Source organism: Topomyia yanbarensis, chromosome 1, assembly GCF_030247195.1.
Source record: "Topomyia yanbarensis strain Yona2022 chromosome 1, ASM3024719v1, whole genome shotgun sequence".
NCBI classification, from domain to species: Eukaryota; Metazoa; Arthropoda; class Insecta; order Diptera; family Culicidae; genus Topomyia; species Topomyia yanbarensis.
The window spans coordinates 169,590,402-169,603,695 of NC_080670.1; the positions used below are offsets into that span (position 1 = coordinate 169,590,402).

Genomic DNA, 13,294 nt, shown 5'->3' on the forward strand with positions numbered 1-13,294 from the left:
CCGAAACGAAAATAAACTCAAGAATGCTATTATTCAGTGATCGGAGATGCTTCCAAATGGACAAATTTGTTTAATTGGAGCGCTTCCGAAAACACTTAAACCCGGTGAAACAACAGCCTTCCAGTATATCTCGCACACTCACTCTCATATTCTGGCTCTGTAAGCCTCAGTTCATTTCATTTCTCTTCACAAAATGTCCTCTTCGGTGAAGACTACTTATGCAATCTGTGAACATCGATCGGTAAAGAGGATGCGTGCAAGCAATGTGGGGACGAAAGAGAAACATAAAAAACAGACTGATAGACTATAGTGTGTCATGAATTGGTAGCCGATTACGAATTACGAATGGAATCTAACTGAGTCAATTTGGTTAGTAAAAGGAACAGTGACAGGATATTGCGTTAGTAATAACTAAAATTCTAACCTGAGCTGGGTTCATCAATTGGCTCAAAGTCTCCATCAGTCCATCCGTCCCCGACATTGTTCCAATTGGAATTGGAATTATTTGTCGTGTGGTTGATGATATTGGTCATGTTCTTCAGGGCAAGCATTTTGCTTGGACTACTAGTGTTGTGATGGTTCGGTAAGTTGTTGTTGGCATTGTTGCAGCTGGCTGGTGCAGCTAACGCGGAAGTAGAGGCAGCGTTACTTGAGCTCGTCGTTGACGATGTAGTCGCCGGTGACGACTGATTGTGCTGCTTGTGTTGGGTTCGGTTCAACTCGTCCTCGTCATTCTCATCTAGGTCTTCGTTCTGAAATAAAGTAATGGTGTTATCCGATGAATAGTGCTAAGTTAATGTGTTCAAATTACTGGTTCTTCCTCCAGGCTGCCCCAGTCCTCATTGTCCCATCCATCTCGTGTGTCCGTTACGGTACCAATCATGTTAAGACTAGCTGTTAAAGGATTTGTTGCGCCTGCCATTGGACTGCTAGGATCTTGAGATGTCTGTAAGAAAAGGGATTAATCGATAAAGTATGCGAGTCATGAGGCTGACTAGAATAGGATAGAATGGGAGATATTCATAATTGCAAGCAGTATTCAGTTTTTGACAAACATTCAGAACAACTATGTTAAATAAATGCGGAAGAATTGTGCAGCCTATAATCGAAAATCTGTCCTATGTAGAATCTAATAGGACATGGGACTTTCGACTCTCAGACGCTGGCGGTCGCTGCTAATGCACTGATTGGAGCTGGCCATTTGGCAGAAAATCATTTGGCATAATACCATTTTGCATAAGGTCATTAGCATAATGGAAGACATGTGATATAACGGACTTTTGGCATAATTTTGAAAAGTGGTCATCCTGCAAGTCATTCGGCATAACGGACATTTGGCATAATTTTGCTAAGTGATCACACTGAAGGTCATTTGGCATAACAGACGAATTTGTAGTTTATCAGCGAATGGCCCGTAAGGTTAAAACTGCACTAAGCAATAATAATAATGTATTGGTTTACCTTACCTAATATTGATTATATTTCAAGCGAATACATTTTAAAACTGATTTTAACTTCTTTTAAATATGAGAGGTTCTTATAAGTTTCATTTTTGAAACTCTTGTGTTTGCTCATTTTAACAATTATGGATTGTTTGTTTGATACGTTATAGTATAGTGTAGGTGTTACAGGTTTTTATTGATGCAGCGCACAAGAACTGAGATGCATGTTTTGTCTTGGTTATCATTATTAGGAGCGCCAGCGAGTTTTGGTTTTGCATACAGCGTTTCAATAATTAAAATTATCCTTCTTTATATCATGAGCTGTTCTTTCGAATTATAAACCGTTCAATCCAAACGTTAGTTAACTTTATCATCTGGGTAAGTTTTTGAAACGATGATTTATTGAATGCATGTACATATATTGAATCATTGATTGTTTCACTGGTCCAACACTTGAGGCGAAGCCAATGTAATGCGGATTTGCCGCATAGCCGAAAACAAGGATCCAAAACGGTACAAAGCCCTGGAGGATCTGCCGGGCGATGTGGCCGCCGACCCGCCTTCGGAAGTGGCGACCCCTCACAAGCAAACCTGTGATCCCCTCGTTTGCCAGGATTATTCAAACATAAAATTAGTGTAAGTCCGATGGAGCGCAGCGATGTCGGACACCACGCGTCTTGAAGCCATCTTGCGTAACCACATTAGGCGTAATCGTCTTTCTATGCCGAATGACATAATTTCTCGCACAATCTAAAATTGTGTCAGTTACCCTGTAGATAAAAAAATGGCCCTCTAGTGTGATCATTATTTTCACATAATTATTCCAAATGTCTGTTGTGCCACATGACTATCACTTTACGAAAAATTAGAAATTATGCCAAATGACCGTTATCCTGTAGATAAAATAAATTATGCAAATGTCCGTTATGTCAACGTTCAATCCGATTAATTATCAAAATTATGAAATGATCATTATGTCAAATGTCCGTTATCCTTAATGACCTTATATCAAATAATTTTACACCAAATACCCCAGACCCTTCACTGATATCGCTTTTGCTTGATACTGGACTAGCAACACATGATCCTCCTTCATTTATTCTTTAGCTCTTGGATGATCAAGGTGATTTTTCCTATCTTGAACAGTGCGCTGTGTATCGGCCTCGTTCCGTGTTTTCTTTCCTAGTGAATATATTGTGCATTGCATAGTTCGCGTGCTTTTTGTACAGATAGAAGATGGATAATCTGCACAATCCTGGGTTGGCAGGAGGACCCCTAATAAAAGACCCGCACAAGTACAACCTCAGTGTTGCCACGTTTCCCCAGAAACCACTAGATGCGACTAGTTTGGAGGAGGGCTGTGATCATGTACCTTCGACTCAGTCACCAGCTGTCACTGTTAGTTCTTTTTCCGTTGCCATTGGCTCGTGCTCATGCACTTCGCCAATCTCCGGCGGATGTCGCGCATTCGATGGAGTCAATATTGTGCACACACAGCTTTTCGATGGCGTCTCGTTGTGCTGCTTGGGGTTGGCGACGCTTTTCGCCAAGGCACTGCTTTCACTTTAACGCGTTCGTCTTTGCAGCACGATGTCAGCTGTTAACCTGGTTATCCCCTCTCTCCGCGGGCAAACTGGTAGAAAGCCGAGGTCGGTCCAGCGATCCCGGGTAAAACATGACTTCCGGTACGTTGGTACCTCGACGATCCAAAACCAGTACATCGTCTCCTATCACTCATCTAATCGCTGACGATTGACTTATATTACACCGACGGAGAGTTTCCCGGCGGTGAAAGTTATCCCAAAACTGTTTCTTTTGCTGTTGCCAGAATATTTTGTTGCAATCTTCATTGAGCACGGTACTAGGGTAGCCGTGCTCAATGAAGGGGGGTAGGGTGTCGAGGCCGGTCCAACGGTTCCGACGAAGCGTGGCGCCCGACGACCCAATGTCAGTACTACGTCACGTACAACTTCACTAATTCTCGTGGAGGATCCTGTTTACACCACCAAAGAGTTTCCCGGCGAAGGAGTTTCTCTCGAGCCCGATTTGTTGTTTAGAAGGGGTTTTTAGCAGGCGACACTACCTTGTTGATCACTTCGCCACTTCCTCTGCGGTTCAGAGAGTATACGCGTCACTAGTCTGTAGACAGCGTTCCAAGTGTGCTCGTCGTGGCACAACCCTTTGACGATATTGTCGATTGTCATGCCTTGCATATCCCTTCGACGTTCTTTGAATCTAGTGTATTCGAATATCACGTTTTATCTCGCACATTTACAAACTCCGGGCAAAGAGGTGACGAAGTATGTCCAAATCGATGCAGGTAGTTCTGGAACCATCCATATCCAGACATAAACTGGGTCAAATGGAAATTCACCTATCAACGCTTCCTATGCACCCGCACCGACACATTTAGAATGAGTCGTCCTTTCTCAGCGTCATCCTACTCTGGCTGCCACTTAGTCAACGAGTCTGCTCTGACCAGCCTCCTTGCATTTCCTGTATTCCTCCGTTGGTAGCATTCCAAATCCTTAGCCAGAGTGATGCACATGGGGATCATCCCGGCTATGATGACTACCGCTACCGGCGATATCGATCTGTGAGCGCTCGTGACACGAACAGGTATTAGGCGAAATGTGCTCATCGGCTTCGTCCCAGACTGGAACGCCATACCTCAGTGTTGAGTATGAGACACCCGACAGTATGAGACCAGTAGGCATCTCTGCTGCATCTCAATCTCCCGATGTTCGGAATGACCCTCGACACTACGTTAGCTGTCTTTGCCGCCTTCTCGCATGCATAGTCGACGTGGCTGTATAAATTTAACTGATCGTCGCACCCAGGTACTTCAGCGCAGGCTTTAATGGAATTGAGTTAACACATCTTCCGACGCTGAGCATGACAGTCTGTATTTTATTTACGGTTGCTGCACAGCACTACCTTGATCGTGTACTGAGGTAACTGTAACTCGACATCAGCCATTCTGGTATCAATGATGTCTAGCGTATCTACTGTTAACGTCTCCTCTTCCCGCAGAGTCTTACCGGTTATCGTAAGGACGACATCATCTACAAATTCGATGATCTCCACTCCCCTTGACAGTTCCAGTGTTAACACTCCGTGGTACATCACAGTCCACAGCGTAGGGCCGAGCATTATTCAACCTATGTTCCATGTCCATCTAGTATATCAGGACACGCTTTTTGAAAGTAGCTTTCCAGAACAGCATCCCAACTGGCACTGTTCAACCCGTTCTCCACATCGACAACGGCGCAATAGTGATTACCCTTGCTATTTTTGCTTCGATGTGTTCCATTCGCTTGTAATAACTGTGTGGATTGCATCCACCGTCGAAGTCCCTTCTTGGAATCTGAAGTGCCTCTGCGATAACATATTCTCACTTTCCGCGTATTTCACTGGCCTGTTGAGCATGGCTCTTTCCAGAAGATTACAATACGATGCTGAATCTCGTGATGGCTCACCTAGTTTTGGTAGCAACGCTAGCTTTTGGATTACATCTATCCGGGAAGTAACCTTCGATCAGGCATTCCTATAGCACTGTGCTAATAACGTCCGGAAACACCAGGGTCACGGTATTTTATTTAGTGCCACGTAGAGAACACTTCCCAGACCAGTGGCTTTCCACACTTTCAGTTCACTCCAAGGAGCTAATCGTTGGAGATCCGATTTCCACTGACATTTTCACCGTCTGCATCGACGCGCCGTGTAGGTGGCCACGCGGATGGGTCGTGTTTCGGGAAGAGACCATCCGCAATAGTCTTCAACTGGTGTCGTTAAACGCTTGATCTTGGCGAACACAACACGATAAGCATTCCTCCATGGGTTGACGTCTGCTTCTCTGCCCCGCTCCTTGTAGTAGGCGCACTGGCTCAGCATTATCACACGTTTAAAAGTGCCGACCGAAATGTCACCTTACGCTCTCCTCTGACTGCCTCAGAACTTGCTCTCTGAACCTTTCGTTCCACCAATACGTAGGAGGATGGCAGCTCATCGGCTGCAGTTTCCTTGTCATTGTTACGTCAAGCGCGCTCATTAGTGTTTCCGACACCTCATCGACATTCGGAGTTGAAGCGATGCTGTATTCATGAAACTCTTCTTCGAAAAGGCCCTTGCCAAAGTCGTTTATTTTCTATTTTCGCTTTTCACTCTCGGCGTTACCGTACAATTCTGGTATAATGGATCGCCCGGAGGTCGCTATGTGTATACTATTCACTGATTCCCCAATTCATGTTATCCATCAGCGACGGCGTGCAGAATGTTACGTGGATGACGGATTTCCGGCCATTTTTACGGAATGTGCTAGCGGAACCTTCGTTGCACAGCATTACATCTGTAAAATCCGTCCAGGAGGTAAACCAAAAGGGGCAGTTTCCTTACTGAAAGTAAGGATTACTAACTTTCGAAGCACTCCGAAATACTACTTCTTGACAAGAACCAAGAAAAGGAATTCTTTTCCTACGTTTAAATAAACACTTCTGATTCACTATGTTCACGCACTGAAATGAGAAACTGATGTCTCCAATTTTATTTTGATTTCTGTAAAGGCACGCTAAAATAGCGCAATCCTATTTTGGGTATAATTTAGTGCTTTACTATATTATACCCATTTTTGGATACACAACCTCCAGCGTCGCCAGGGCCCACAACAAGCTGTAACCTCTTCCGTTGGTCAACCTGATACCCCACTCCACGATCAAAGCGTTGAAGACTCCACCTATAACAACCGGCGTTCGTTCAGCATCCGATTGTACTGCTCTGGTGTTCACCTTGGAGAAGCATAACAGCTATATACGAATACATCATTGATCTTGTCGATCACGAAGCTTTCGTATGTGGACAAGGAAACCGCATTGGACAGGAACACGCTCATCAATTGGGTTGCCGCCATCCCTGCATTATCTGCGATTCAGTTTGCCGATAAAGACAGAAACGCGATACAGCTGTACCATAATTGCAACGTCGCACTTTGTTTCCATCGTCCACTGCCACAATAGTTGCTGTTCAATGTCGCTATGATTAAGTTGGGTTATCTCCATCATTGTTGGCCTGTCTTCGACTTTTTATATGCAGGGCATTTGAAGCTGTTCTCCGGTTTGCTGATTGTGCATCTTGGCTGCTTCGTGCTGTTTCTAGTAACGTGGCTATTTCATCCGAATTTTGTACACAATGTAGACTTGTCCGAAGTTCAAGCATCTGAAGCATCCTTCCACCACCTTAGTAAGTCGCGGAGCAACTCCCAGCAAACACACCAACCATCCGTTTTTTATCTTGCCTTTCTCCGCCAGCTTGTTAGCAACGTCCACCGGTAGTCGAATCGCCGCCGTCTGAGTGCTTCCATACTACTTCCAAATCCGGATCGTCGTATGTATATCTAAGTTGCACTGTTCTATCAGTGCACTTCATAGATCTTCGGTCGTGTTCTCGTCCAAACTCTTACACTCGGCCACCGCTTCCTTTGACAGAGCCCTCACGTTTACTTCACGGCCCAAAGATTTAGCAATGAGCCTGCGGTAGGCCAAGCTCTCGACGAAAATACTTTTCTTCAGCTCGCAGATTATCTCGCCTTTCTGCGTACGCATCGTTTTAACGACGTTTGCTTCCAATTTTTTCAGCTCCGGGTTCTCTTTCACTCTCTTGAAAAGAGCCGTGTACGATGTTTTATCGTTCGCTTCGATGATCAGTGCATAGCTCTTGTACCCGAGGAGGCCGGTGTTTTTCCTTCTTCTCGTGTTCCTTCTCCTTTTCTTCCTTCTGATGCCTTTCTACTCGATTCGCCTGCTGACTTTTCATTATGCTCCAGTCACGTTCCTCTAATCTCTGATGGACCACAGCTTGCTTTTCTGTTTCTCCAGGTCCCCCAGCGTTTTCCTCACTTTTTTCCCGAGAGAAAATTAAGGTGACACTTCGGGTGTCTCCCCAGTATTGGTCGTTGCGTGTTCCACGGTTTCCTTCAGAGCTTTTTCGGCTGATTCAGTTCTCATCGAGAGCGCCTTCTGAATGTAGGCTGCTACTACGGCAGATTTAATGTTTCACTTCCGCCAAGTTCGATTTCTTAAGTTGCGAGTCATTCAGAGTGGTGTTACTACTTGTTCTCGGGGTGAACACTCGATTCAGGAACCCCATCTTCCGTTGGTTTTCTCACTCTGTACCATGGCGCCGATGGTACTTGCTGCGACTACCAGCGGCGTAACCAGCAATATCTGCAGCTTATTGGCTCTCAAACGTGAAACTTTTTCGCTCGATGCGCCAACTGGATTTCATTTTTGGTACTAGTCAAATGACGATGAAAACATTTTCTTGCATTGATGATATAGGATGGTTGTTCTATTTTAATTGTTTTAAAATAAATATCACATAGTTTCACAAAAAGCTTGATTACAGGTGATAAGAAAACACTCGTTCTTTCGTTTGACACCAAAACATTCAGTTGAACTCAATATTTTATTACTAATTATTGAGATCCGGAATTATTTTTGTATTGTTAAGGTTAGGTTGGTTGTTTTAGATATGGAAAATGTTTATCTAGAAATTGGACTTATCAGTGGATAACCTCGACTACCAACAACTACACTCTTTAATCCAGTGATTTTTGCCCACCTTCGTGTTTTCTATCGAAATTTCAATCTCTGAATTTCATTTTAGTATAAATTGAAACCGGAAGAATAAATGTGAGTGAAGCAACAAGAAATTTACCATCTGGATATTTTTCAGAGGTAGGAAACATATTTTCTTCACCAATATTACTTTTCATTAGAAGAAATAACATTTAATTATAATATTGATTGAATTAAAAAAAAATCAGAATTTACTTTCCAATGCGTTTTGACAGATGAAAATAAAAACATCATCATTGAATTTCCGTGCCCTCTGGCGGTCGACATCTAGTGTTAGATCACGAATTACTCCTTGCAAACGCATTCGCGTCCTCCTTTGCTCCGCGCACCTCTACAATCACATTGGAATTTTTGGATGTCTTCATGTTGGTGGATCCTCCCTCCAAGCCGCTATCTCAACTTGTTGTAGGTAGTCGTCTATTGCAGGCACGTAGCCAGAGGGGGGGCTAAGGGGCTAAAGCCCCCCCCGAAATTTTTCAAAAATAAATTTAAGAAGCAACATGTTTTTCGGTAACTCGTAAAAAATTGTATCTTGTTTGGTTTCAACAAATTAATGGGAGAATGGTCAGGAAGATTGCTATTTCGAACCACCGAAGACATCGGTCACGATATCTACTCAGTATGCCGTGTCTGATAACACACTTCCTTTCATATTGTGTGACTCGTCGGAAGAACAAAAGAAACTGTTACTTTAATTCTTGCTGGGGTGATCCGTCGGATGATTGAATCGCAGAAGCAAGAAGTGGTGCTCCAGCCAAACCTGGAGGCTATTTACTTCCGGAATTTTTGCATAAGACCGAATATTCATGCTGGGAACTATTTGCTGAAGGTGAAAATAGAGCTTATGCTTACGAACTTCGACTTTAACGTGTTCTACCTTGTCAGGCATTCAGTACTTATGTTATTTAACAAATTAGCCCAGGCGAAACCAGTCAGTGTGCATTACAACATGTAACACGTGGTTGATTCTCATCTATATGGATGATGAGAAAATCAATGTTCGGCTACAAGATCTGATACCACTTACTTGAACCGCGGGCGAACGACCAGGAGGTTAAAGCCCCAATAAACAAACTTAGCTTACTTGAACCGTGGCCATTAAAAGATTCCTGTCACATTTGGAAAAAATGGAATTTATTATAAAGGACACATCTAGGAATAAGACGGGCAGGGTCAGCTAGGATTTCGTCCTAGCTGACCCTGCACGTACAAAACGCAATGCGATAATATCATTATACACGTTACATCTTTGCACATCCATAGTCTCCAATACTATTACCTGAAAAACAAACAATTGCCAAATTTGTGGCTGCTGTTCATATAATATTGACGGCAAAAACTGCGCCTAGTATATCAAAATTAACAGTCAGCATCATCATTGAGGAAGTCGACACTGGTGGCCCGTAAGGGGACAAAACAAAGATGAAATCAGATATTTGCGAACATGGACATGGCAGTTACCACGATAATAATACGGAAGTGTACGAGATAGAAATGAACGACCACCAAGACGCGTTTGTTTATGAAAAATATTTCTCAGCCAGTAAACAGGTCAATCGCACGAGATCTGTTGGACAACCATTAACGTTTTATCATTTTCATTGTTTACATCGTGGAATATATTAAAAACTCAAGGCTTCATTTAGCTAATGCATTGAGCCGACTCAAATAAACGAATTATATAATAAAAATTTAGAAGTTTCATAGAAAACTGAGTACAAAAACTGTCCCAAAATTAACATTTATCGCTAGTGATTGCATCTAACAAAACTCATTTTATGCTAGATATTGGCCTGAATAAAGAAAGTTAGTTAAATCATACGGAAATTGGATTTCTGTAATAGATTAGAGCACTCTACGCTTAATATAAACGTCAGGCATCTCACTCAAGCGCGCTAAACAAAAATAATTCAATTAGCTGATGACATAGTTGTAGCCGAGATGACAGTTTTTTTTTTATTTTCGCATCATTTTAATGCAATAGTATTTCTATTGACACTCAATTTCATTTTATGTGGGGAATGCGGTCCGTATTAAAACACTGTTAGTCTGGAAAATCGAACAATAAGCAAGAAAAACGTGAAAAAGTAAACAAGCCAAAAAGTGGTAAACCGGCGGTTTTCCGGAGGTGTTCATCAACCCACGAATCGTATATTACTAATTTTGTTGATATACAGAAACGTACACAGTAGCGGTAGGACTACCTGACGTGATTTTACACTTACTTTCCTTCGGATGTCAATTGATCAATTGATGCTAAACCACATAATGTTGCAACCACCAGCAGCATTTCAGTCGCTTTCGATGGTTTTTAATTAATGCCTATGTAAGTTTGAAAACGACGTGTCGATAGATTGATCAGACATCAGTAGGTTATCACGGAGAGCGACTAAAACGTTGTAACTAGTTGAGTCTATAAGTCAATAAGGTGGGATTATTGTATCGATTTCATGTTTTCAGTATATGACAGTCTTTCGTTTTATTTTTGGTCTTTATGGAATAAGATGATAAGACATCATGGAGAAAAAAAGCAAAAAGGGATCAATAAATTGAAATCGAGGGGAAGTAAGTGCGATGTATTCCCTTTCATGTGTCGAAATTAAGAGATGCTGAAATTATTGAGCTTGTTCACATTTATAGTTTCTAGTTAGGGGCCATGCATAAATGACGTAGCATTTTGGGGGGGTAGGGAGGGTATACCAAATTTGTGACGAAGTGTGACGAGGGGGAGGGTAGGGTCAGAAGTTGTGCGACGTAGCATTAAGTTTAAAACCCATTGTTTAGAGAAAATAATTTAATGATCCTCTATTCCCTAGAGAAATGAATTTAACTTCAAACAAGTTACTTTTGATGCGGCTTTTCATGAGATAAATTTTACGATTCGCGGAATTACAAGATCGCAAAAATACGAAAAGATTTTGTATGCGGATTTAACTTGCTACATTAGTTAGCTAATGTTGCTAACTAGTAGACTTAGTTTGGAAGCTGAATTAAATTTTCACTTCGAATTCAACCAAACAAAATTTAGTAATTTAGATGAACGAATGGTTCTTAGAATCATTGGCAGCTGCACAATTGTGAACTGAGAGAACTTGTCTTCATGCTCCCCTTGAAAAATAAAATTCAAAACAAAACTATCAACACTATATTTGTCATGAAATGGGCTTATTTTGCACGCAATTTGTTTTTATAATGAAAATGTTGATAAAAGACGTCAAACATTTTGAAAGGACATGTGTTTAAAATAATTGAAAAACATATGTAATTTTTTTTCATCTCCCGGGCGCTTTTCATGGGACGAGGGGGAGGGGGTAGGTAAATGCTACGTTTTTTACGAGGGGGAGGTTAGAATTTTGTGACCAAATGCTACGAGGGGGGAGGGAGGGGTCAAAAATCGCCGAAAAAAAGCTACGTCATTTGTGTACGGCCCCTTATGTTGTTGGTGTCAGCAATGAAGCATTTAGTAAAATTTTACGTAAATTAGATGATAGTAGTAATCAGTGTTAAGTGATTTTCATTCGATTTGTGGATAATTTTCTTGAATTGATTAAATTCCGGGTAGTTACCTTTAGTTGATTAAATCATTGAAATACATAAGTCATTGCACGTCAGATTTACAACCAAAATTTCAATTCCTTCCAAAATGTTTTCTTACATTCTTTAGCTAATAATAATTGACACGTATTTTTTGTTTTGACTAAATATTATATTTTTTTTCAAGTTATTAGCTTTTGAACTTTTGAAGTCAATAAAATTGAACATTTTTCAATCACTGATAACTCGGAAACGACTAGCTATATGAAAAAAAATATTAAATAAAAAAAGTTACGTTTTCAAATAAGCTTAACAAAAAAAATCACATCACATCACCAAAGATCCTCCTCCATCCTCCATTTTTGTTATATAACTTATGAAATTTGCAATTACTTGAAACAAATTGAATTTTTTTAAAGTTGGACCATATTTTTTATTTATTATTTTCTTTAAGTATTAAAAATCATGTTAAAAAGATTGTGTAAAAATTTGACAGTGAAATTCTTTGCGAGATATTACAATTGTAAACATAAAACAAGGCAATTTTACACTAAACGCCCAGTGATAGGTCTGTTACAACTGAAATATCTCGAGAAACACTTCGAGTTCCATTCTGAAATTTTCACATAATCTTCTTAATATAGTTATGTAATCAAAATAAATTTGTTTTTGGGGGACTTTTAAAAAATATTTGCTTTTAACATTTGAATACCCCCAAAAAAGTCTTAAATTTGCAGAATGCGAGTCTTTCCACGATTTACGACTATAATTTTAGTTCCCTCCAATGTTTTTTGCATTTTTAGCTGAAAATTATAGACACGATTTTTTTTACTTTGGCTGAATTTGATATTTTTTTCAAGTTATGAGTTTTTTAACTTTATAAAATACTAGCTAGTACCCATCGCGCGTTTTGTTCCGAAGCGCCATCTTGTAGGCAGATAATCCCCAACCAATAGCACACAAACACGCTCCATAACAAATTCCAACTATGTATAAATTTATACGGCAATTGGTTAAGCCGTTTGGGAGTCCATAAATCATACGCATGCAACTATCGACTTTTAATAATATTTTTAAAAGTTTTATAAATTTAATAAAATTGGACATTAAATTAAGACATTAAGCATTAAATAATAAAAGCTGCGTTTTCGGATGATCTCGCCGGATTTTTTTTTTGTAATTTTTGTTTTTGTTATATAATTGATGAATTATGCAAATATTAGTAACAAATAATTTTTTTCAGGGTAGAACCAAAAAAATATTTTTAGCATTTTCAAATAATTTATAATTATATCGAGAAGATTGTGTACAAATTTCAGAAGGAATTCGAAGTATTTTACGAGATATTTCATTTACAATAGACCTAACACTAGGCGTTTGGTGTAAAATTGCTTTGTTTTAAGTTTATAATTGTAATATCTCGCAAAGTATTTTGATATGCACTCCCAAAGTTTTGCACAATTATTTTAACATGATACTTAATAATAAGTAAAAAAATTGGCACAACTTTAAAAAAATTCAATTTGTTTCAAACAATTGCAAATTTCATAAGTTATATAACAAAAAGAAATTGCAATTTTTTTCAGTAAGCTCGTTAGAGAACACAACTTTTTTATTTAATATTTTTTTCCATATATCGAATCGTTTCCGAGTGATTGAAAAATGATCAATGTTATAAACTTCAAA

General features: G+C 40.1%; 1 protein-coding gene across 3 annotated transcripts in view; it reads right to left on the bottom strand.

The window, feature by feature from the left end:
- Positions 1-13,294, bottom strand: part of LOC131680870 (N-terminal kinase-like protein) — a 31,526-nt gene that overhangs the window by 3,038 nt on the left and 15,194 nt on the right. For 2 of the 3 annotated variants that reach the window (XM_058961596.1, XM_058961588.1), the window contains exons 9-10: positions 812-946; positions 425-752 (exon numbers count right to left, since the gene is read on the bottom strand). In XM_058961596.1, coding sequence (XP_058817579.1) covers positions 425-752; positions 812-946 — 463 coding nt within the window. Of the gene's footprint in view, positions 1-142; positions 226-424; positions 753-811; positions 947-13,294 lie in introns of all 3 variants that reach the window. The other variant, XM_058961603.1, reaches the window with a different exon arrangement.